Source organism: Oncorhynchus gorbuscha, unplaced genomic scaffold (assembly GCF_021184085.1).
Source record: "Oncorhynchus gorbuscha isolate QuinsamMale2020 ecotype Even-year unplaced genomic scaffold, OgorEven_v1.0 Un_scaffold_2987, whole genome shotgun sequence".
Lineage (NCBI taxonomy): Eukaryota > Metazoa > Chordata > Actinopteri > Salmoniformes > Salmonidae > Oncorhynchus > Oncorhynchus gorbuscha.
The window spans coordinates 37636-59587 of NW_025747353.1; the positions used below are offsets into that span (position 1 = coordinate 37636).

The 21952-nt window shown below is 44.8% G+C and overlaps 1 protein-coding gene across 1 annotated transcript in view; it reads left to right on the plus strand.

The window, feature by feature from the left end:
• The window catches only part of LOC124027197 (ankyrin-3-like), a gene marked incomplete at its 3' end in the record, with an annotated part of 44629 nt that extends 23115 nt beyond the window's left edge, over positions 1–21514 (plus strand). The window contains exons 5-8 of the mRNA XM_046339666.1: positions 1343–1540; positions 17139–17237; positions 19243–19341; positions 21318–21514. Of these exons, the coding sequence (XP_046195622.1) occupies positions 1343–1540; positions 17139–17237; positions 19243–19341; positions 21318–21514 (593 nt within the window). The remainder of the gene's footprint in view (positions 1–1342; positions 1541–17138; positions 17238–19242; positions 19342–21317) is intronic.
• Between the last annotated feature and the right edge of the window lie 438 nt (positions 21515–21952).

Here is a 21952-nt window from a genome sequence, read left to right on the forward strand (position 1 = left end):
TGACTGGAGAGAATCTCCCATACTGACTGGAGAAATACCCTCATACTGACTGGAGAGAATCCCGACTGGTGTTGCTAGTAATTTTAGTAGTTCTATGGCCTATTTATTGTCCTCAAGCCGTTTGCACACACTGTATATAGACTTTCTTTTTTTTCTATTGTGTTATTGACTGTATGTTTATTTATTCCATGTGTAACTCTGTGTTGTTGTTTCTGTCGCAATTATTTGCTTTATCTTGGCCAGGTCGCAGTTGTAAATGAGAACTTGTTCTTGTTCTCAAGGTATTCTTATTGGTGGAGTTATTATATTAACATAAGGTATTCTTATTGGTGGAGTTATTATATTAACATAAGGTATTCTTATTGGTGGAGTTATTATATTTAAATGAGGTATTCTTATTGGTGGAGTTATTATATTTAAATGAGGTATTCTTATTGGTGGAGTTATTATATTAAAATAAGCTATTCTTATTGGTGGAGTTATTATATTTAAATTAGGCATTCTTATTGGTGGAGTTATTATATTTAAATGAGGTATTCTTATTGGTGGAGTTATTATATTTAAATGAGGTATTCTTATTGGTGGAGTTATTATATTTAAATGAGGTATTCTTATTGGTGGAGTTATTATATTTAAATGAGGTATTCTTATTGGTGGAGTTATTATATTTAAATGAGGTATTCTTATTGGTGGAGTTATTATATTTGAAGGAGGTATTCTTATTGGTGGAGTTATTATATTTAAATGAGGTATTCTTATTGGTGGAGTTATTATATTTAAATGAGGTATTCTTATTGGTGGAGTTATTATATTTAAATGAGGTATTCTTATTGGTGGAGTTATTATATTTAAATGAGGTATTCTTATTGGTGGAGTTATTATATTTAAATGAGGTATTCTTATTGGTGGAGTTATTATATTTAAATGAGGTATTCTTATTGGTGGAGTTATTATATTTAAATGAGGTATTCTTATTGGTGGAGTTATTATATTTAAATGAGGTATTCTTATTGGTGGAGTTATTATATTTAAATGAGGTATTCTTATTGGTGGAGTTATTATATTTAAATGAGGTATTCTTATTGGTGGAGTTATTATATTTAAATGAGGTATTCTTATTGGTGGAGTTATTATATTTAAATGAGGTATTCTTATTGGTGGAGTTATTATATTTAAATGAGGTATTCTTAGCCATGTGGAGTATTTACAGTTGGATTACTATATATACTGTGACTTGTTGTCACAGTTGATCTTAAGAAAAATGTTTTTTGGTGGTCTGTTGAAGTGTCTTTGCTCATGTTTGTCTCCTGTCTGTCCTCTAACCCTCTGTCCCTGTCTCCAGGACAACCAGACCCCGCTCCACATCTCCAGTCGTCTGGGGAAGCCTGACATCGTGCTGTATCTGCTGCAGAATGGGGCGTGTCCTGACGCCACTACCACCTCTGGCTACACCCCCCTACACCTGGCTGCCAAAGAGGGACACAGAGACGTCTCCTCAGTCCTCCTTGACCAGGGGGCTTCTCCAGACATCACTACCAAGGTACACACTACACCCAACACACTTCACTCTACACACTTCACCCTACACACTACTAACCCTATTAGAGAGGGACACAGAGACATCACCTCAGTCCTCCTTGACCAGGGGGCTTCTCCAGACATCACTACCAAGGTACACACTACACCCAACACACTTCACTCTACACACTTCACCCTACACACTACTAACCCTACACACTACTAACCCTATTAGAGAGGGACACAGAGACATCACCTCAGTCCTCCTTGACACTACTTTACACTTTGCACTACACACTATACCCTACACACTACACCCTACACACAGAGTTATAACTAGTTCCACTGGAGGAGGGTTACAGGTATAACTATAGTTCCCTGGAGAAGGGTTAGAGTTATAACTATAGTTCCACTGGAGGAGGATTAGAGTTATAACTATAGTTCCACTGGAGGAGGGTTAGAGTTATAACTATAGATCCCTGGAGGAGGATTAGAGTTATAACTATAGTTCCACTGGAGGAGGGTTAGAGTTATAACTATAGTTCCCTGGAGGAGGGTTAGAGTTATAACTATAGTTCCCTGGAGGAGGGTTAGAGTTATAACTATAGTTCCACTGGAGGAGGGTTAGAGTTATAACTATAGTTCCCTGGAGGAGGGTTAGAGTTATAACTATAGTTCCACTGGAGGAGGGTTAGAGTTATAACTATAGTTCCACTGGAGGAGGGTTACAGTTATAACTATAGTTCCCTGGAGGAGGGTTAGAGTTATAACTAGTTCCACTGGAGGAGGGTTAGAGTTATAACTATAGTTCCACTGGAGGAGGGTTAAAGTTATAACTAGTTCCACTGGAGGAGGGTTAGAGTTATAACTAGTTCCACTGGAGGAGGGTTAGAGTTATAACTATAGTTCCACTGGAGGAGGGTTACAGTTATAACTATAGTTCCCTGGAGGAGGGTTAGAGTTATAACTAGTTCCCTGGAGGAGGGTTAGAGTTATAACTATAGTTCACTGGAGGAGTGTTAGAGTTATAACTATAGTTCCCTGGAGGAGGGTTAGAGTTATAACTATAGTTCACTGGAGGAGTGTTAGAGTTATAACTATAGTTCCCTGGAGGAGGGTTAGAGTTATAACTAGTTCCACTGGAGAAGGGTTAGAGTTATAACTATAGTTCACTGGAGGAGTGTTAGAGTTATAACTATAGTTCCACTGGAGGAGGGTTAGAGTTATAACTATAGTTCCCTGGAGGAGGGTTAGAGTTATAACTATAGTACCCTGGAGGAGGGTTAGAGTTATAACTATAATTCACTGGAGGAGGGTTAGAGTTATAACTATAGTTCCACTGGAGGAGGGTTAGAGTTATAACTAGTTCCACTGGAGGAGGGTTAGAGTTATAACTATAGTTCCACTGGAGGAGGGTTAGAGTTATAACTATAGTTCCACTGGAGGAGGGTTAGAGTTATAACTATAGTTCCACTGGAGGGTTAGAGTTATAACTATAAATCAAATCAAATTTTATTTGTCACATACACATGGTTAGCAGATGTTAATGCGAGTGTAGCGAAATGCTTGTACTAGTCTCTCAAAGCACTTCATGATGACGGAAGTGAGTGCTACGGGGCGGTAGTCGTTTAGCTCAGTTACCTTAGCTTTCTTGGGAACAGGAACAATGGTGGCCCTCTTGAAGCATGTGGGAACAGCAGACTGGTATAGGGATTGATTGAATATGTCCGTAAACACACCGGCCAGCTGGTCTGCGCATGCTCTGAGGGCGCGGCTGGGGATGCCGTCTGGGCCTGCAGCCTTGCGAGGGTTAACACGTTTAAATGTCTTACTCACCTCGGCTGCAGTGAAGGAGAGACCACATGTTTCCGTTGCAGGCCGTGTCAGTGGCACTGTATTGTCCTCAAAGCGGGCAAAAAGTTATTTAGTCTGCCTGGGAGCAAGACATCCTGGTCCGTGACTGGGCTGGATTTCATCTTGTAGTCCGTGATTGACTGTAGACCTTGCCACATGCCTCTTATGTCTGAGCCATTGAATTGAGATTCCACTTTGTCTCTGTACTGACGCTTAGCTTGTTTAATAGCCTTACGGAGGGAATAGCTGCACTGTTTGTATTCAGTCATGTTGCCAGACACCTTGCCCTGATTAAAAGCAGTGGTTCGCGCTTTCAGTTTCACGCGAATGCTGCCATCAATCCACGGTTTCTGGTTAGGGAATGTTTTTATCGTTGCTATGGGAACGACATCTTCGACGCACGTTCTAATGAACTCGCACACCGAATCAGCGTATTCGTCAATATTCCCATCTGACGCAATACGAAACATGTCCCAGTCCACGTGATGGAAGCAATCTTGGAGTGTAGAGTCAGCTTGGTCTGACCAGCGTTGGACAGACCTCAGCGTGGGAGCCTCTTGTTTTAATTTCTGCCTGTAGGCAGGGATCAGCAAAATGGAGTCGTGGTCAGCTTTTCCGAAAGGGGGCGGGGCAGGGCCTTATATGCGTCGCGGAAGTTAGAGTAACAATGATCCAAGGTTTTACCACCCCTGGTTGCGCAATCGATATGCTGATAAAATTTAGGGAGTCTTGTTTTCAGATTGGCTTTGTTAAAATCCCCAGCTACAATGAATGCAGCCTCCGGATAAATGTTTTCCAGTTTGCAAAGAGTTAAATAAAGTTCGTTCAGAGCCATCGATGTGTCTGCTTGGGGGATATATACGGCTGTGATTATAAACGAAGAGAATTCTCTTGGAAGATAATGCGGTCTACATTTGATTGTGAGGAATTCTAAATCAGGTGAACAGAAGGATTTGAGTTCCTGTATGTTTCCTTCATCACACCATGTCCCGTTAGTCATGAGGCATACGCCCCCGCCACTGTTCTTACCAGAGAGATGTTTGTTTCTGTCGGCGCGATGTGTGGAGAAACCCGTTGGCTGCACCGCCCTGGATAGCGTTTTCCCAGTAAGCCATGTCTCCGTAAAGCAAAGAACGTTGCAGTCTCTGATGTCCCTCTGGAATGCCACCCTTGCTCGGATTTCATCAACCTTGTTGTCGAGAGACTGGACATTGGCAAGAAGAATACTGGGAAGTGGTGCGCGATGTGCCCTTTTTCGGAGTCTGACCAGAACACCGCCGCGTTTCCCTCTTTTCGGAGTCGTTTCCTTGGGTCGCTGCATGCGATCCATTCCGTTGTCCTGTTTGTAAGGCAGAACACAGGATTCCGCGTCGCGGAAAACATATTCTTGGTCGTACTGATGGTGAGTTGACGCTGATCTTATATTCAGTAGTTCTTCTCGACTGTATGTAATGAAACCTAAGATGACCTGGGGTACTAATGTAAGAAATAACACGTAAAAAAACAAAAAACTGCATAGTTTCCTAGGAACGCGAAGCGAGGCGGCCATCTCAGTCGGCGGGTTAGAGTTATAACTATAGTTCCCTGGAGGAGGGTTAGAGTTATAACTATAGTACCACTGGAGGGTCAGAGTTATAACTATAGTTCCCTGGAGGAGGGTTAGAGTTATAACTATAGTACCACTGGAGGGTTAGAGTTATAACTATAGTTCCCTGGAGGAGGGTTAGAGTTATAACTATAGTACCACTGGAGGGTTAGAGTTATAACTATAGTACCACTGGAGGGTTAGAGTTATAACTATAGTTCCCTGGAGGAGGGTTAGAGTTATAACTATAGTTCCCTGGAGGAGGGTTAGAGTTATAACTATAGTTCCCTGGAGGAGGATTAGAGTTATAACTAGTTCCACTGGAGGAGGGTTAGAGTTATAACTATAGTTCCCTGGAGGAGGGTTAGAGTTATAACTATAGTTCCACTGGAGGAGGGTTACAGTTATAACTATAGTTCCACTGGAGGACGGTTAGAGTTATAACTATAGTTCCACTGGAGGAGGGTTAGAGTTATAACTATAGTTCCCTGGAGGAGGGTTAGAGTTATAACTATAGATCCACTGGAGGAGGGTTAGAGTTATAACTATAGTTCCCTGGAGGAGGGTTAGAGTTATAACTATAGTTCCACTGGAGGAGGGTTAGAGTTATAACTAGTTCCACTGGAGGAGGGTTACAGTTATAACTATAGTTCCACTGGAGGAGGGTTAGAGTTATAACTATAGTTCCACTGGAGGAGGGTTAGAGTTATAACTATAGTTCCCTGGAGGAGGGTTAGAGTTATAACTAGTTCCACTGGAGGAGGGTTAGAGTTATAACTATAGTTCCACTGGAGGAGGGTTAGAGTTATAACTATAGTGCCACTGGAGGAGGGTTAGAGTTATAACTATAGTTCCCTGGAGGAGGGTTAGAGTTATAACTATAGTTCCACTGGAGGAGGGTTAGAGTTATAACTAGTTCCATGGAAGAGGGTTAGAGTTATAACTATAGTTCCACTGGAGGAGGGTTAGAGTTATAACTAGTTCCCTGGAGGAGGGTTAGAGTTATAACTATAGTTCCACTGGAGGAGGGTTAGAGTTATAACTATAGTTCCCTGGAGGAGGGTTAGAGTTATAACTATAGTTCCCTGGAGGAGGGTTAGAGTTTTAGCTAGTTCCACTGCAGTAGTCTGCTGATTGATTCAGAGTGTTTCCATGGCTAGCAGGTAGCGTGACATCATACACCACAGCATCTGTATCGGTCCATTAGTTTTGCTTATATTCAGTCCATTAGCAGCAGGCTGGCTGCTGGCAGAGGTCTTATAGTGAATGGTGATGCTGCATTTATAGTTAGCATTAAAGCAAAGTGGTCTTTGTTTTGCTTATATTATCATGCTGCTTGACCTCTATGGGTATAGTGAGTGGTATCAACAGTTAGTAGTATGAAAGGTTAGGGCTAATAAAGGTTGGGGTTAATGAATGGTTCATCTGGGGTTAGAGAGAATGGTATCAGCAGTTAGGGTTAGTTAAGGTTAAGGTTAGTTAATGTTAAGGTTAGTGTGATGAATGGTTGATCTGGGGTTAGAGAGAATGGTATCAGCAGTTAGGGTTAGTTAAGGTTAAGGTTAGTGGTATGAATGGTTCATCTGGGGTTAGAGAGAGTGGTATCAGCAGTTAGGGTTAGTGGTATTAATGGTTAGGGTTAGTACTGGTTAGGGTTAGTGGTATGAATGGTTGATCTGGTGTTAGAGAGAGTGGTATCAACAGTTAGGGTTAGTACTGGTTAGGGTTAGTGGTATGAATGGTTAGGGTTAATACTGGTTAGGGTTAGTGGTATGAATGGTTGATCTGGGGTTAGAGAGAGTGGTATCAACAGTTAGGGTTAGTCCTGGTTAGGGTTAGTGGTATTAATGGTTAGGGTTAGTACTGGTTAGGGTTAGTGGTATTAATGGTTAGGGTTAGTACTGGTTAGGGTTAGTGGTATTAATGGTTAGGGTTAGTACTGGTTAGGGTTAGTGGTATTAATGGTTAGGGTTAGTACTGGTTAGCGTTAGTGGTATTAATGGTTGATCTGGGGTTAGAGAGAGTGGTATTAGCAGTTAGGATTAGTACTGGTTAGGTTTAGTGGTATGAATGGTTAGGGTTAGTACTGGTTAGGGTTAGTGGTATGAATGGTTGATCTGGGGTTAGAGAGAGTGGTATTAGCAGTTAGGGTTAGTACTGGTTAGGGTTAGTACTGGTTAGGGTTAGTGGTATGAATGGTTAGGGTTAGTACTGGTTAGGGTTAGTGGTATGAATGGTTAGGGTTAGTACTGGTTAGGGTTAGTGGTATGAATGGTTGATCTGGGGTTAGAGAGAGTGGTATTAGCAGTTAGGGTTAGTACTGGTTAGGGTTAGTGGTATGAATGGTTAGGGTTAGTACTGGTTAGGGTTAGTGGTATGAATGGTTGATCTGGGGTTAGAGAGAGTGGTATCAACAGTTAGGGTTAGTACTGGTTAGGGTTAGTGGCATTAATGGTTAGGGTTAGTACTGGTTAGGGTTAGTGGTATCAACAGTTAGGGTTAGTACTGGTTAGGGTTAGTGGTATGAATGGTTGATCTGGGGTTAGAGAGAGTGGTATTAGCAGTTAGGGTTAGTGGTATTAATGGTTAGGGTTAGTGGTATTAATGGTTAGAGTTAGTGGTATGAATGGTTGATCTGGGGTTAGAGAGAGTGGTATCAACAGTTAGGGTTAGTACTGGTTAGGGTTAGTGGTATGAATGGTTAGGGTTAGTACTGGTTAGGGTTAGTGGTATGAATGGTTGATCTGGGGTTAGAGAGAGTGGTATTAGCAGTTAGGGTTGAAGTTAGTGGTGTAACCGGTTGATGTTTCACTGCCTTGCTTTACAACAGAGGAATCTGTTGCGTAACTGAGTTGTGGGTATCGTTATTCATTATCGTTGTAATGGATCAACACTTTAATGAACTGTGACACAGTCCATGGAAATGACTCTATGTACAGTTAGTTCAACTTCTCTCTGTCATGTGAGTCTTATTGGGGAATAATCAGAATTAGTTGGTAACATAGGTAAGATGTTTTATATTCATCATATATGTGTAAGTTACTTCTCATCAGAATGTGTTTGTATAATACTGTGGTGGGTTGCAGTATCTGGTCTCTGTCAGGACTAAGTTGCTTCTCATCAGAATGTGTTTGTATAATACTGTGGCGGGTTGCAGTCATCTGTCCTCTGACAGGACTAAGTTGTTTGGGCCGGAGAGAGGGGGAGAGGTCAAGCGTGTATCTCTTGGCTCCAAAATGTCTGTGTGCCAGTCAGTGTGTCTCTGTGATCTTGTCAAGATAGGATGGATTTGATATATGCCTGTTGATATGGAGGATTGGTTTGAGTTTGAGAAAAGAACATAGTTTAGGAGACAAAGCTGAACAATAAATGATGCCTATGCTGTCTGGCTATGTGTGTCTTTGCTATAAAGGATCTCAGTTGCAATGTGTAAGGGTCTCTCAGAGAATTCATTGATAGACACTGAATTGATCTGAGAGTCACAGGGTTGCGATGGAGCTCATATAATTAAAGATGGACTTTTGGATAACTAACTCTGACTTGTGTGTGGTTTGCTCTCATGATTTGGTAAATACAGGACATTTCCACGACAGTCTGCTGTTCTATGTTATAATCATGTGAGTCTGCTGTTCTATATTATAATCAGCTTAATTCTATAGCTGGAGGACTCCTGATATCTCCAGGAGTACTGTCTTTATCTGTTGTGGTCTAGTACTGTCTTTATCTGTTGTGGTCTAGTACTGTCTTTATCTGTTGTGGTCTAGTACTGTCTTTATCTGCTGTGGTCTAGTACTGTCTTTATCTGTTGTGGTCTAGTACTGTCTTTATCTGTTGTGGTCTAGTACTGTCTTTATCTGTTGTGGTCTGGTACTGTCTTTATCTGTTGTGGTCTAGTACTGTCTTCATCTGTTGTGGTCTAGTACTGTCTTTATCTGTTGCGGTCTAGTACTGTCTTTATCTGTTGTGGTCTAGTACTGTCTTTACCTGTTTTGGTCTAGTACTGTCTTTATCTGTTGTGGTCTAGTACTGTCTTTACCTGTTTTGGTCTAGTACTGTCTTTATCTGTTGTGGTCTAGTACTGTCTTTACCTGTTGTGGTCTAGTACTGTCTTTATCTGTTGTGGTCTAGTACTGTCTTTACCTGTTGTGGTCTGGTACTGTCTTTATCTGTTGTGGTCTAGTACTGTCTTTATCTGTTGTGGTCTAGTACTGTCTTTATCTGTTGTGGTCTAGTACTGTCTTTATCTGTTGTGGTCTGGTACTGTCTTTATCTGTTGTGGTCTAGTACTGTCTTTACCTGTTTTGGTCTAGTACTGTCTTTATCTGTTGTGGTCTAGTACTGTCTTTATCTGTTGTGGTCTAGTACTGTCTTTACCTGTTGTGGTCTGGTACTGTCTTTATCTGTTGTGGTCTAGTACTGTCTTTATCTGTTGTGGTCTAGTACTGTCTTTATCTGTTGTGGTCTAGTACTGTCTTTATCTGTTGTGGTCTAGTACTGTCTTTACATGTTGTGGTCTAGTACTGTCTTTATCTGTTGTGGTCTGGTACTGTCTTTATCTGTTGTGGTCTAGTACTGTCTTTTTGCTAGCTAGCGCCATCTACTGTAAGTGCTGGCTGTCTTCCCAGTGGTCTACTTGGTGTGTGAACTGCTGACTGTCTACTTGGTGTGTGAACTGCTGACTGTCTTCCCAGTGGTCTACTTGGTGTGTGAACTGCTGACTGTCTTCCCAGTGGTCTACTTGGTGTGTGAACTGCTGACTGTCTACTTGGTGTGTGAACTGCTGACTCTCTTCCCAGTGGTCTACTTGGTGTGTGAACTGCTGACTGTCTACTTGGTGTGTGAACTGCTGACTGTCTTCCCAGTGGTCTACTTGGTGTGTGAACTGCTGACTGTCTTCCCAGTGGTCTACTTGGTGTGTGAACTGCTGACTGTCTACTTGGTGTGTGAACTGCTGACTGTCTTCCCAGTGGTCTACTTGGTGTGTGAACTGCTGACTGTCTTCCCAGTGGTCTACTTGGTGTGTGAACTGCTGACTTTCTTCCCAGTGGTCTACTTGGTGTGTGAACTGCTGACTGTCTTCCCAGTGGTCTACTTGGTGTGTGAACTGCTGACTGTCTTCCCAGTGGTCTACTTGGTGTGTGAACTGCTGACTTTCTTCCCAGTGGTCTACTTGGTGTGTGAACTGCTGACTGTCTTCCCAGTGGTCTACTTGGTGTGTGAACTGCTGACTGTCTTCCCAGTGGTCTACTTGGTGTGTGAACTGCTGACTGTCTACTTGGTGTGTGAACTGCTGACTGTCTACTTGGTGTGTGAACTGCTGACTCTCTTCCCAGTGGTCTACTTGGTGTGTGAACTGCTGACTGTCTACTTGGTGTGTGAACTGCTGACTGTCTTCCCAGTGGTCTACTTGGTGTGTGAACTGCTGACTGTCTTCCCAGTGGTCTACTTGGTGTGTGAACTGCTGACTGTCTACTTGGTGTGTGAACTGCTGACTGTCTTCCCAGTGGTCTACTTGGTGTGTGAACTGCTGACTGTCTTCCCAGTGGTCTACTTGGTGTGTGAACTGCTGACTTTCTTCCCAGTGGTCTACTTGGTGTGTGAACTGCTGACTGTCTTCCCAGTGGTCTACTTGGTGTGTGAACTGCTGACTGTCTTCCCAGTGGTCTACTTGGTGTGTGAACTGCTGACTGTCTTCCCAGTGGTCTACTTGGTGTGTGAACTGCTGACTGTCTTCCCAGTGGTCTACTTGGTGTGTGAACTGCTGACTGCTCATCATTTGCAGATAGTTGTTGACACATCAACCAGGATCAAGTGGCGGGGCGATTTGTGACTTGTGTTGGTGATCAGTGACTGTATTGGAGTGGTCCCACCTCTACTACGCAGTCAGCAGTAAGTGTTAGTTCTTCAGTCTCCCTTGGCTTCTCAGCGGCAGCTGTAAGTGTTAGTTCTTCAGTCTCCCTTGGCTTCTCAGCAGTCAGCAGTAAGTGTTAGTTCTTCAGTCTCCCTTGGCTTCTCAGCAGTCAGCAGTAAGTGTTAGTTCTTCAGTCTCCCTTGGCTTCTCAGCAGTCAGCAGTAAGTGTTAGTTCTTCAGTCTCCCTTGGCTTCTCAGCAGTCAGCAGTAAGTGTTAGTTCTTCAGTCTCCCTTGGCTTCTCAGCAGTCAGCAGTAAGTGTTAGTTCTTCAGTCTCCCTTGGCTTCTCAGCAGTCAGCAGTAAGTGTTAGTTCTTCAGTCTCCCTTGGCTTCTCAGCAGTCAGCAGTAAGTGTTAGTTCTTCAGTCTTCCTTGGCTTCTCAGCAGTCAGCAGTAAGTGTTAGTTCTTCAGTCTCCCTTGGCTTCTCAGCAGTCAGCAGTAAGTGTTAGTTCTTCAGTCTCCCTTGGCTTCTCAGCAGTAAGTGTTAGTTCTTCAGTCTCCCTTGGCTTCTCAGCAGTAAGTGTTAGTTCTTCAGTCTCCCTTGGCTTCTCAGCAGTAAGTGTTAGTTCTTCAGTCTCCCTTGGCTTCTCAGCTGTAAGTGTTAGTTCTTCAGTCTCCCTTGGCTTCTCAGCTGTAAGTGTTAGTTCTTCAGTCTCCCTTGGCTTCTCAGCTGTAAGTGTTAGTTCTTCAGTCTCCCTTGGCTTCTCAGCAGTCAGCAGTAAGTGTTAGTTCTTCAGTCTCCCTTGGCTTCTCAGCAGTCAGCAGTAAGTGTTAGTTCTTCAGTCTCCTTGGCTTCTCAGCAGTAAGTGTTAGTTCTTCAGTCTCCCTTGGCTTCTCAGCAGTAAGTGTTAGTTCTTCAGTCTCCTTGGCTTCTCAGCAGTAAGTGTTAGTTCTTCAGTCTCCTTGGCTTCTCAGCAGTAAGTGTTAGTTCTTCAGTCTCCTTGGCTTCTCAGCAGTAAGTGTTAGTTCTTCAGTCTCCTTGGCTTCTCAGCAGTAAGTGTTAGTTCTTCAGTCTCCCTTGGCTTCTCAGCTGTAAGTGTTAGTTCTTCAGTCTCCCTTGGCTTCTCAGCTGTAAGTGTTAGTTCTTCAGTCTCCCTTGGCTTCTCAGCTGTAAGTGTTAGTTCTTCAGTCTCCTTGGCTTCTCAGCAGTCAGCAGTAAGTGTTAGTTCTTCAGTCTCCTTGGCTTCTCAGCAGTCAGCAGTAAGTGTTAGTTCTTCAGTCTCCCTTGGCTTCTCAGCAGTAAGTGTTAGTTCTTCAGTCTCCCTTGGCTTCTCAGCAGTAAGTGTTAGTTCTTCAGTCTCCCTTGGCTTCTCAGCAGTAAGTGTTAGTTCTTCAGTCTCCCTTGGCTTCTCAGCAGTAAGTGTTAGTTCTTCAGTCTCCTTTGGCTTCTCAGCTGTAAGTGTTAGTTCTTCAGTCTCCCTTGGCTTCTCAGCTGTAAGTGTTAGTTCTTCAGTCTCCCTTGGCTTCTCAGCTGTAAGTGTTAGTTCTTCAGTCTCCCTTGGCTTCTCAGCTGTAAGCGGCAGTTATGTTTGTGGCCGTTTTGTCGCCAAGACGGTTCTGCCGAGTTATTTGAGGAAAGAAAGAGAGGAAGTCTCCACACCACTCTCTCACTTGAGTATCTTACCTTGTTATTTATGTATCCACTGCTAAAGCCACTTTATACCACTCAAATATCAAGCTTCTGCCTCTCTTTTTCCACCTTCTCCTTCCTTAATCCTCCACCCACTCCCTCCTCCCTCTCTGCGGATTACTTTGTCAACCACTTTGAAAAAAAGGTTGACGATACCCTCCTCCTCCACTCAGCCTATTGAGTCCACTGGTCTCACTCACACAGAACTACCCTACACCTTTACCTCTTTCTCTCCTCTCGCTCCAGATGACAGCCTGCGACTAGTGAGGTCTGGCCGCTCGACCCCATCCCCTTCTTTGTTCTCCAAGACAATCTCTGGAGACCTCCTCCCATTCCTCACTTCCCTCATCCCTGACCACTGGCTGCGCACCCTATGACTTCAAAATGGCCAGAGTCACTCCCCTCCTCAAGAAATCAAAACTCCTCCCATTCCTCACTTCCCTCATCCCTGACCACTGGCTGCGCACCCTATGACTTCAAAATGGCCAGAGTCACTCCCCTCCTCAAGAAATCAAAACTCGACTCATCTGACATCTAAAACTACAGACCTTTATCCCTTCTTTCTTTTCTCTCTAAAACACTTGAGCATCTCTGACCGACTCTCTCAGAACGATCTTCTGGACCCTAACCAGTCAGGCCTCAAGACAGGTCACTCAACACGATTCTGCTCTCCTCTGTGTCACAGAGGATCTTCTGGACCCTAACCAGTCAGGCCTCAAGATGGGTCACTCAACACGATTCTGCTCTCCTCTGTGTCACAGAGGATCTTCTGGACCCTAACCAGTCAGGCTTCAAGACTGGTCATTCAAATAGTCCCAGGGTCTATCAGATCCTCCTCTCCACCCTCTCAGGGCTGGGTGTCTCAGGCTTTATCAGATCCTCCTCTCCACCCTCTCAGGGCTGGGTGTCTCAGACTCTATCAGATCCTCCTCTCCACCCTCTCAGGGCTGGGTGTCTCAGGCTCTATCAGATCCTCCTCTCCACCCTCTCAGGGCTGGGTGTCTCAGGCTCTATCAGATCCTCCTCTCCACCCTCTCAGGGCTGGGAGTCTCAGGCTCTATCAGATCCTCCTCTCCACTCTCTCAGGGCTGGGTGTCTCAGACTCTATCAGATCCTCCTCTCCACCCTCTCAGGGCTGGGTGTCTCAGGCTCTATCAGATCCTCCTCTCCACCCTCTCAGGGCTGGGTGTCGCAGGCTTTATCAGATCCTCCTCTCCACCCTCTCAGGGCTGGGAGTCTCAGGCTCTATCAGATCCTCCTCTCCACTCTCTCAGGGCTGGGTGTCTCAGACTCTATCAGATCCTCCTCTCCACCCTCTCAGGGCTGGGTGTCTCAGGCTCTATCAGATCCTCCTCTCCACCCTCTCAGGCCTGGGCGTATCAGGCTCCACCCTCAGGGCTGGGCGTCTCAGGCGTCTCAGGTTCTCCACACTACTGGATTGCATCCTACCTGCCAGGCCGCTCCTACCAGGTGATGTGGAGAGGATCTGTGTCCGCACCACGTACTCTCTCTACTGGTGTCCCCCAGGGCTCGGTTCTAGGCCCTCTCCTCTTCTCTCCATACACCAAGTCACTCAGCTCCGTCATATCCTCACATGGTCTCTCCTATTATTGCTATGCAGATGACACAACTACTTTTCTCCTTAACCCCTTCTGACACCCAGGTGGCGACACGCTTCTCATATATCTCAGCTTGGATGTCGGTCCTCCACCTCAGCCTCGACAATACGGAATTGCTCTTCCTCTCCATCCCGGTTGACTCCACAGTGTCGCCCTCCCAGAGTGAAAAGAACCTTGGCGTGACCCTGGACAGCACCCTGTCGTTCTCTGCAAACATCAAAGCAGTGACCCATTCTTGCAGGTTCATCTTCTACAACATCTGTAGAGTACGACCTTCCCTCACAAAGGAAGCGGCGCAGGTCCTAATCGAGGCACTTGTCCTCTCCCGTCTGGACTACTGCAACTCACTGTTGGCTGGGCTCTCCACTTGTGCCATCCCACCCCTACGGGAGGGCAGCTCCCACTCAGCCCAGTCCAAGCTCTTCTCTCCCGCTCAGCCCAGTCCAAGCTCTTCTCTCCCACTCAGCCCACTCAGCCCAGTCCAAGCTCTTCTCCCACTCAGCCCAGTCAGCCCAGTCCAAGCTCTTCTCTCCCACTCAGCCCAGTCCAAGCTCTTCTCTCCCGCTCAGCCCAGTCCAAGCTCTTCTCCCACTCAGCCCAGTCCAAGCTCTTCTCTCCCACTCAGCCCAGTCCAAGCTCTTCTCTCCCGCTCAGCCCAGTCCAAGCTCTTCTCTCCCACTCTTCTCTCCCACTCATCTGAATATACTAACTACTGTGATATGTGGTTGTCTCACCTAGCTATCTGAATATACTAACTACTGTGATATGTGGTTGTCTCACCTAGCTATCTGAATATACTAACTACTGTGATATGTGGTTGTCTCACCTAGCTATCTGAATATACTAACTACTGTGATATGTGGTTGTCTCACCTAGCTATCTGAATATACTAACTACTGTGATATGTGGTTGTCTCACCTAGCTATCTGAATATACTAACTACTGTGATATGTGGTTGTCCCACCTAGCTATCTGAAGATGAATATACTAACTACTGTGATATGTGGTTGTCCCACCTAGCTATCTGAATATACTAACTACTGTGATATGTGGTTGTCCCACCTAGCTATCTGAATACACTAACTACTGTGATATGTGGTTGTCCCACCTAGCTATCTGAATATACTAACTACTGTGATATGTGGTTGTCCCACCTAGCTATCTGAATATACTAACTACTGTGATATGTGGTTGTCCCACCTAGCTATCTGAATATACTAACTACTGTGATATGTGGTTGTCTCACCTAGCTATCTGAATATACTAACTACTGTGATATGTGGTTGTCCCACCTAGCTATCTGAAGATGAATATACTAACTACTGTGATATGTGGTTGTCTCACCTAGCTATCTGAAGATGAATATACTAACTACTGTGATATGTGCTTGTCCCACCTAGCTATCTGAATATACTAACTACTGTGATATGTGGTTGTCTCACCTAGCTATCTGAATATACTAACTACTGTGATATGTGGTTGTCCCACCTAGCTATCTGAAGATGAATATACTAACTACTGTGATATGTGGTTGTCCCACCTAGCTATCTGAATATACTAACTACTGTGATATGTGGTTGTCTCACCTAGCTATCTGAAGATGAATATACTAACTACTGTGATATGTGGTTGTCTCACCTAGCTATCTGAATATACTAACTACTGTGATATGTGGTTGTCTCACCTAGCTATCTGAATATACTAACTACTGTGATATGTGGTTGTCTCACCTAGCTATCTGAATATACTAACTACTGTGATATGTGGTTGTCCCACCTAGCTATCTGAATATACTAACTACTGTGATATGTGGTTGTCTCACCTAGCTATCTGAATATACTAACTACTGTGATATGTGGTTGTCCCACCTAGCTATCTGAATATACTAACTACTGTGATATGTGGTTGTCCCACCTAGCTATCTGAATATACTAACTACTGTGATATGTGGTTGTCTCACCTAGCTATCTGAATATACTAACTACTGTGATATGTGGTTGTCCACCTAGCTATCTGAATATACTAACTACTGTGATATGTGGTTGTCTCACCTAGCTATCTGAATATACTAACTACTGTGATATGTGGTTGTCCCACCTAGCTATCTGAATATACTAACTACTGTGATATGTGGTTGTCCCACCTAGCTATCTGAATATACTAACTACTGTGATATGTGGTTGTCCCACCTAGCTATCTGATGATGAATATACTAACTACTGTAATATGTGGTTGTCCACCTAGCTATCTGAATATACTAACTACTGTGATATGTGGTTGTCCCACCTAGCTATCTGAAGATGAATATACTAACTACTGTAATATGTGGTTGTCCCACCTAGCTATCTGAAGATGAATATACTAACTACTGTAATATGTGGTTGTCCACCTAGCTATCTGAATATACTAACTACTGTGATATGTGGTTGTCCCACCTAGCTATCTGAATATACTAACTACTGTAATATGTGGTTGTCTCACCTAGCTATCTGAATATACTAACTACTGTGATATGTGGTTGTCCACCTAGATATCTGAATATACTAACTACTGTGATATGTGGTTGTCCCACCTAGCTATCTGATGATGAATATACTAACTACTGTAATATGTGGTTGTCTCACCTAGCTATCTGAATATACTAACTACTGTAATATGTGGTTGTCCCACCTAGCTATCTGAATATACTAACTACTGTAATATGTGGTTGTCCACCTAGCTATCTGATGATGAAAGCACTAACTGTAAGGTGCTCTGGATAAGAGCTTTTGCTAAATGACTAACATGTAATAATCTATGTGATGCTGTGAGTGTTGTTGTGGCTCATTGCTGTCTACTCCTCTTCTCTCATCTCCTTTCCTCTCTCATCTCCTCTCTCATCTCCTCTCTGTACTCCTCTCATCTCCATCATCTCCTCCCTGTCTCCTCTCTCCTTTCATCACCTCCTCCTCTCCTCCCCTTTCCTTTCATCGCCTCCTCCTCTCCTTTCCTCCTCCTCTCCTCCTCTCCTCCCCTCTTCCAGAAAGGCTTCACTCCCCTCCATGTTGCAGCTAAGTATGGGAAGATGGAAGTGGCCAACCTTCTGCTGCAGAGACACACTGCGCCCGATGCAGCTGGGAAGGTACCGTAGTCACCATGGAAACAGGGATGAGCTAGTCTGGTAGTCAGTAGTGCATCTCACTGATAGTAATAGTAACGTACAGCACAAATAGTTCTCACTGATGTCATATGAGTTATTCTCATATTGGTTCATTATAATGTAACTACACATCAGTATTCTTGCAGTGCTACGAACCAGGTTTCCATCCAACCTTTTTAATTTGTCGGTAAAATGTGTTATTTGAGAAATGGCGGTGAAAACGCCTTTTGTGTGCAAATATTGATTAACCATCACATGGAAGGAAGCTTGGGAGTCACGCGATGATATGTTGTGTGGTCCTCCCACTACGACTCCGGCTTGGAGCTACGCGATGATATGTTGTGTGGTCCTCCCACTACGACTCCGGCTTGGAGCTACGCGATGATATGTTGTGTGGTCCTCCCACTACGACTCCGGCTTGGAGCTACGTGATGATATGTTGTGTGGTCCTCCCACTACGACTCTTTCATTTGATTATTAGCTGGATGAAGAAACTGTATGAATGAAGGTCCATTATCATGTATACAGTTTGGATTTGGTTTGACTCATTTAGAAGTAGATTGAGGTTGGATTTGGTTTGACTCATTTAGAAGTAGATTGAGGTTGGATTTGGTTTGACTCATTTACATTTACATGGCTCTGATCCAGAGCCACTACATTTACATTACATTTTACATTTAAGTCATTTAGCAGACGCTCTTATCCAGAGCGACTTACAAATTGGTGCATTCACCTTATGACATCCAGTGGAACAGTCACTTTACAATAGTGCATCTAAATCTTAAAGGGGGGTGAGAAGGATTACTTTATCCTATCCTAGGTATTCCTTAAAGAGGTGGGGTTTCAGGTGTCTCCGGAAGGTGGTGATTGACATTTAGAAGTAGATTGAGTTTGTTTCCCCAACATGTGTTTGACACCCCTGCTCTAGAGAGAGAAGCCCCTGTTATGGTGCTGAAACACTCTGATCAATATAACATCAAATCAAATCCATTTATAAAGCTCTTCTTAGATCAGCTGATATCTCAAAGTGCTGTACAGAAACCCAGGCTAAAACCACAAACAGCAAGCAATGCAGGTGTAGAAGCACGGTGGCTAGGAAAACTCCCTAGAAAGGCTGGAGCCTAGGACGAAACCTAGAGAGGAACCAGGCTATGAGGGGTGGCCAGTCCTCTTCTGGCTGTGCCGGTGGAGATTATAACAGAACATGGCCAAGATGTTCAAATGTTCATAAATGACCAGCAGGGTCAAATAATAATAATCACAGTGGTTGTCGAGGATGCAACAAGTCAGCACCTCAGGAGTAAATGTCAGTTGGCTTTTCATAGCCGATCACTAAGAGTATCTCTACCACTCCTGCTGTCTTTAGAGAGTTGAAAACAGCAGGTCTGGGACAGGTAGCACGTCCGGTGAACAGGTCAGGGTTCCATAGCCGCAGGCAGAACAGTTGAAACTGCAGCAGCACGGCCAGGTGGACTGGCGACAGCAAGGAGTCATCATGCCAGGTAGTCCTGAGGCATGGTCCTAGGGCTCAGGTCCTCCGAGAGAGAGAGAGAAAGAAAGAGAGAATTAGAGAGAGCATACTTAAATTCACACAGGACACCGGATAAGACAGGAGAAGTACTCCAGATATAACAGACTGACCCTAGCCCCCAGACACAAACTACTGCAACATAAATACTGGAGGCTGAGACAGGAGGGGTCAGGAGACACTGTGGCCCCATCCGATATTACCCCCGGACAGGGCCAAACAGGAAGGATATAACCCCACCCACATTGCCAAAGCACAGCACCCACACCACTAGAGGGATATCTTGGTCCGAGACTGAACATGTCTTTATTCAACGGACAAAGACAGTATTGGAATTGATTCTAAGTGATTTATATTTCAACCACTTCAGATCCCAGTTTGTCATCCTTCCACTGTGTTGGGCTAAGTGCCTCCACCTTCAGTCCAACACTAATGCAGCTATGTATGCTGTTTCTATAGAGTGGTCTAACTCCCCTACATGTAGCTGCTCACTATGACAACCAGAAAGTGGCTCTGCTGCTGCTGGACCAGGGAGCTTCACCACACGCTGCTGCCAAGGTAGGTATCAATTACACATTTACACCACAGCAGACGCTCTTATCCAGAGCCACTTACAGGATATTACCCTCCTCTGTGGCGTAATATGTTCTGTCTGTGGTGTAGAATGGGTACCCTCCTCTGTGGCGTAATATGTTCTGTCTGTGGTGTAGAATGGGTACCCTCCTCTGTGGTGTAGAATGGGTACCCTCCTCTGTGGTGTAGAATGGGTACCCTCCTCTGTGGTGTAATATGTTCTGTCTGTGTTGTAGAATGGGTACCCTCCTCTGTGGTGTATAATGGGTACCCTCCTCTGTGGTGTAGAATGGGTACCCTCCTCTGTGGTGTAATATGTTCTGTCTGTGTTGTAGAATGGGTACCCTCCTCTGTGTTGTAATATGTTCTGTCTGTGGTGTAGAATGGGTACCCTCCTCTGTGGTGTCATATGTTCTGTCTGTGTTGTAGAATGGGTACCCTCCTCTGTGGTGTAGAATGGGTACCCTCCTCTGTGGTGTAGAATGGGTACCCTCCTCTGTGGTGTAATATGTTCTGTCTGTGGTGTAGAATGGGTACCCTCCTCTGTGGTGTAGAATGGGTACCCTCCTCTGTGGTGTAATATGTTCTGTCTGTGGTGTAGAATGGGTACCCTCCTCTGTGTTGTCATATGTTCTGTCTGTGGTGTAGAATGGGTACCCTCCTCTGTGGTGTCATATGTTCTGTCTGTGGTGTAGAATGGGTACCCTCCTCTGTGTTGTAGAATGGGTACCCTCCTCTGTGGTGTAGAATGGGTACCCTCCTCTGTGGTGTAGAATGGGTACCCTCCTTTGTGTTGTCATATGTTCTGTCTGTGTTGTAGAATGGGTACCCTCCTCTGTGTCGTAATATGTTCTGTCTGTGGTGTAGAATGGGTACCCTCCTCTGTGGTGTAGAATGGGTACCCTCCTCTGTGTTGTAGAATGGGTACCCTCCTCTGTGGTGTAGAATGGGTACCCTCCTTTGTGGTGTAGAATGGGTACCCTCCTCTGTGGTGTAGAATGGGTACCCTCCTCTGTGTCGTAATATGTTCTGTCTGTGGTGTAGAATGGGTACCCTCCTCTGTGTTGTAGAATGGGTACCCTCCTCGCACCTCATCCTGTGTAGAATGGGTACCCTCCTCTGTGGTGTAATATGTTCTGTATGTGGTGTAGAATGGGTACCCTCCTCTGTGGTGTAGAATGGGTACCCTCCTCTGTGGTGTCATATGTTCTGTATGTGGTGTAGAATGGGTACCATCCTCTGTGGTGTAGAATGGGTACCCTCCTCTGTGGTGTAATATGTTCTGTCTGTGGTGTAGAATGGGTACCCTCCTCTGTGGTGTAGAATGGGTACCCTCCTCTGTGGTGTAATATGTTATGTCTGTGGTGTAGAATGGGTACCCTCCTCTGTGGTGTAGAATGGGTACCCTCCTCTGTGGTGTAGAATGGGTACCCTCCTCTGTGGTGTAGAATGGGTACCCTCCTCTGTGGTGTCATATGTTCTGTATGTGGTGTAGAATGGGTACCCTCCTCTGTGGTGTAGAATGGGTACCCTCCTCTGTGGTGTCATATGTTCTGTCTGTGGTGTAGAATGGGTACCATCCTCTGTGGTGTAGAATGGGTACCCTCCTCTGTGGTGTAATATGTTCTGTCTGTGGTGTAGAATGGGTACCCTCCTCTGTGGTGTAGAATGGGTACCCTCCTCTGTGGTGTAGAATGGGTACCCTCCTCTGTGGTGTAGAATGGGTACCCTCCTCTGTGGTGTCATATGTTCTGTATGTGGTGTAGAATGGGTACCCTCCTCTGTGGTGTAGAATGGGTACCCTCCTCTGTGGTGTAGAATGGGTACCCTCCTCTGTGTTGTCATATGTTCTGTCTTTGGAGTAGAATGGGTACCCTCCTCTGTGGTGTAGAATGGGTACCCTCCTCTGTGGTGTAGAATGGGTACCCTCTGTGGTGTAATATGTTCTGTCTGTGTTGTAGAATGGCTATACTCCACTCCACATCGCGGCTAAGAAGAACCAGATGGAGATTGCCACGACGCTGCTGGAGTACGGAGCCGACACCAACTCTATGACACGTCAGGGCATCACACCGCTGCACCTGGCCTCTCAGGAGGGCAACGTAGACATCGTTACCCTGCTACTGGCCAGGAAGCCACCATCAGCTTGGGCAACAAGGTGAGGGTCAGGGGTCAGGTGTTAGGGTTGTCCTGAGTTGTAATGTGGTATGTCCTGTCATGTGTTCTAATGTGGTATGTCCTGTCATGTGTTCTAATGTGGTATGTCCTGTCCTGTGTTCTAATGTGGTATGTCCTGTGTTCTAATGTGGTATGTCCTGTCCTGTGTTCTAATGTGGTATGCCCTGTCCTGTGTTCTCATGTGGTATGTCCTGTCCTGTGTTCTAATGTGGTATGTTCTATCCTGTGTTCTAATGTGGTATGTCCTGTCCTGTCCTTTGTTCTAATGTGGTATGTACTGTCCTGTGTTCTAATGTGGTATGTCCTAATCTGCGTTCTAATGTGGTATGTCCTGTCCTGTGTCCTGTCCTGTGTTCTAATGTGGTATGTCATATCCTGTGTTGTAATGTGGTATGTCCTGTCCTGTGTTCTAATGTGG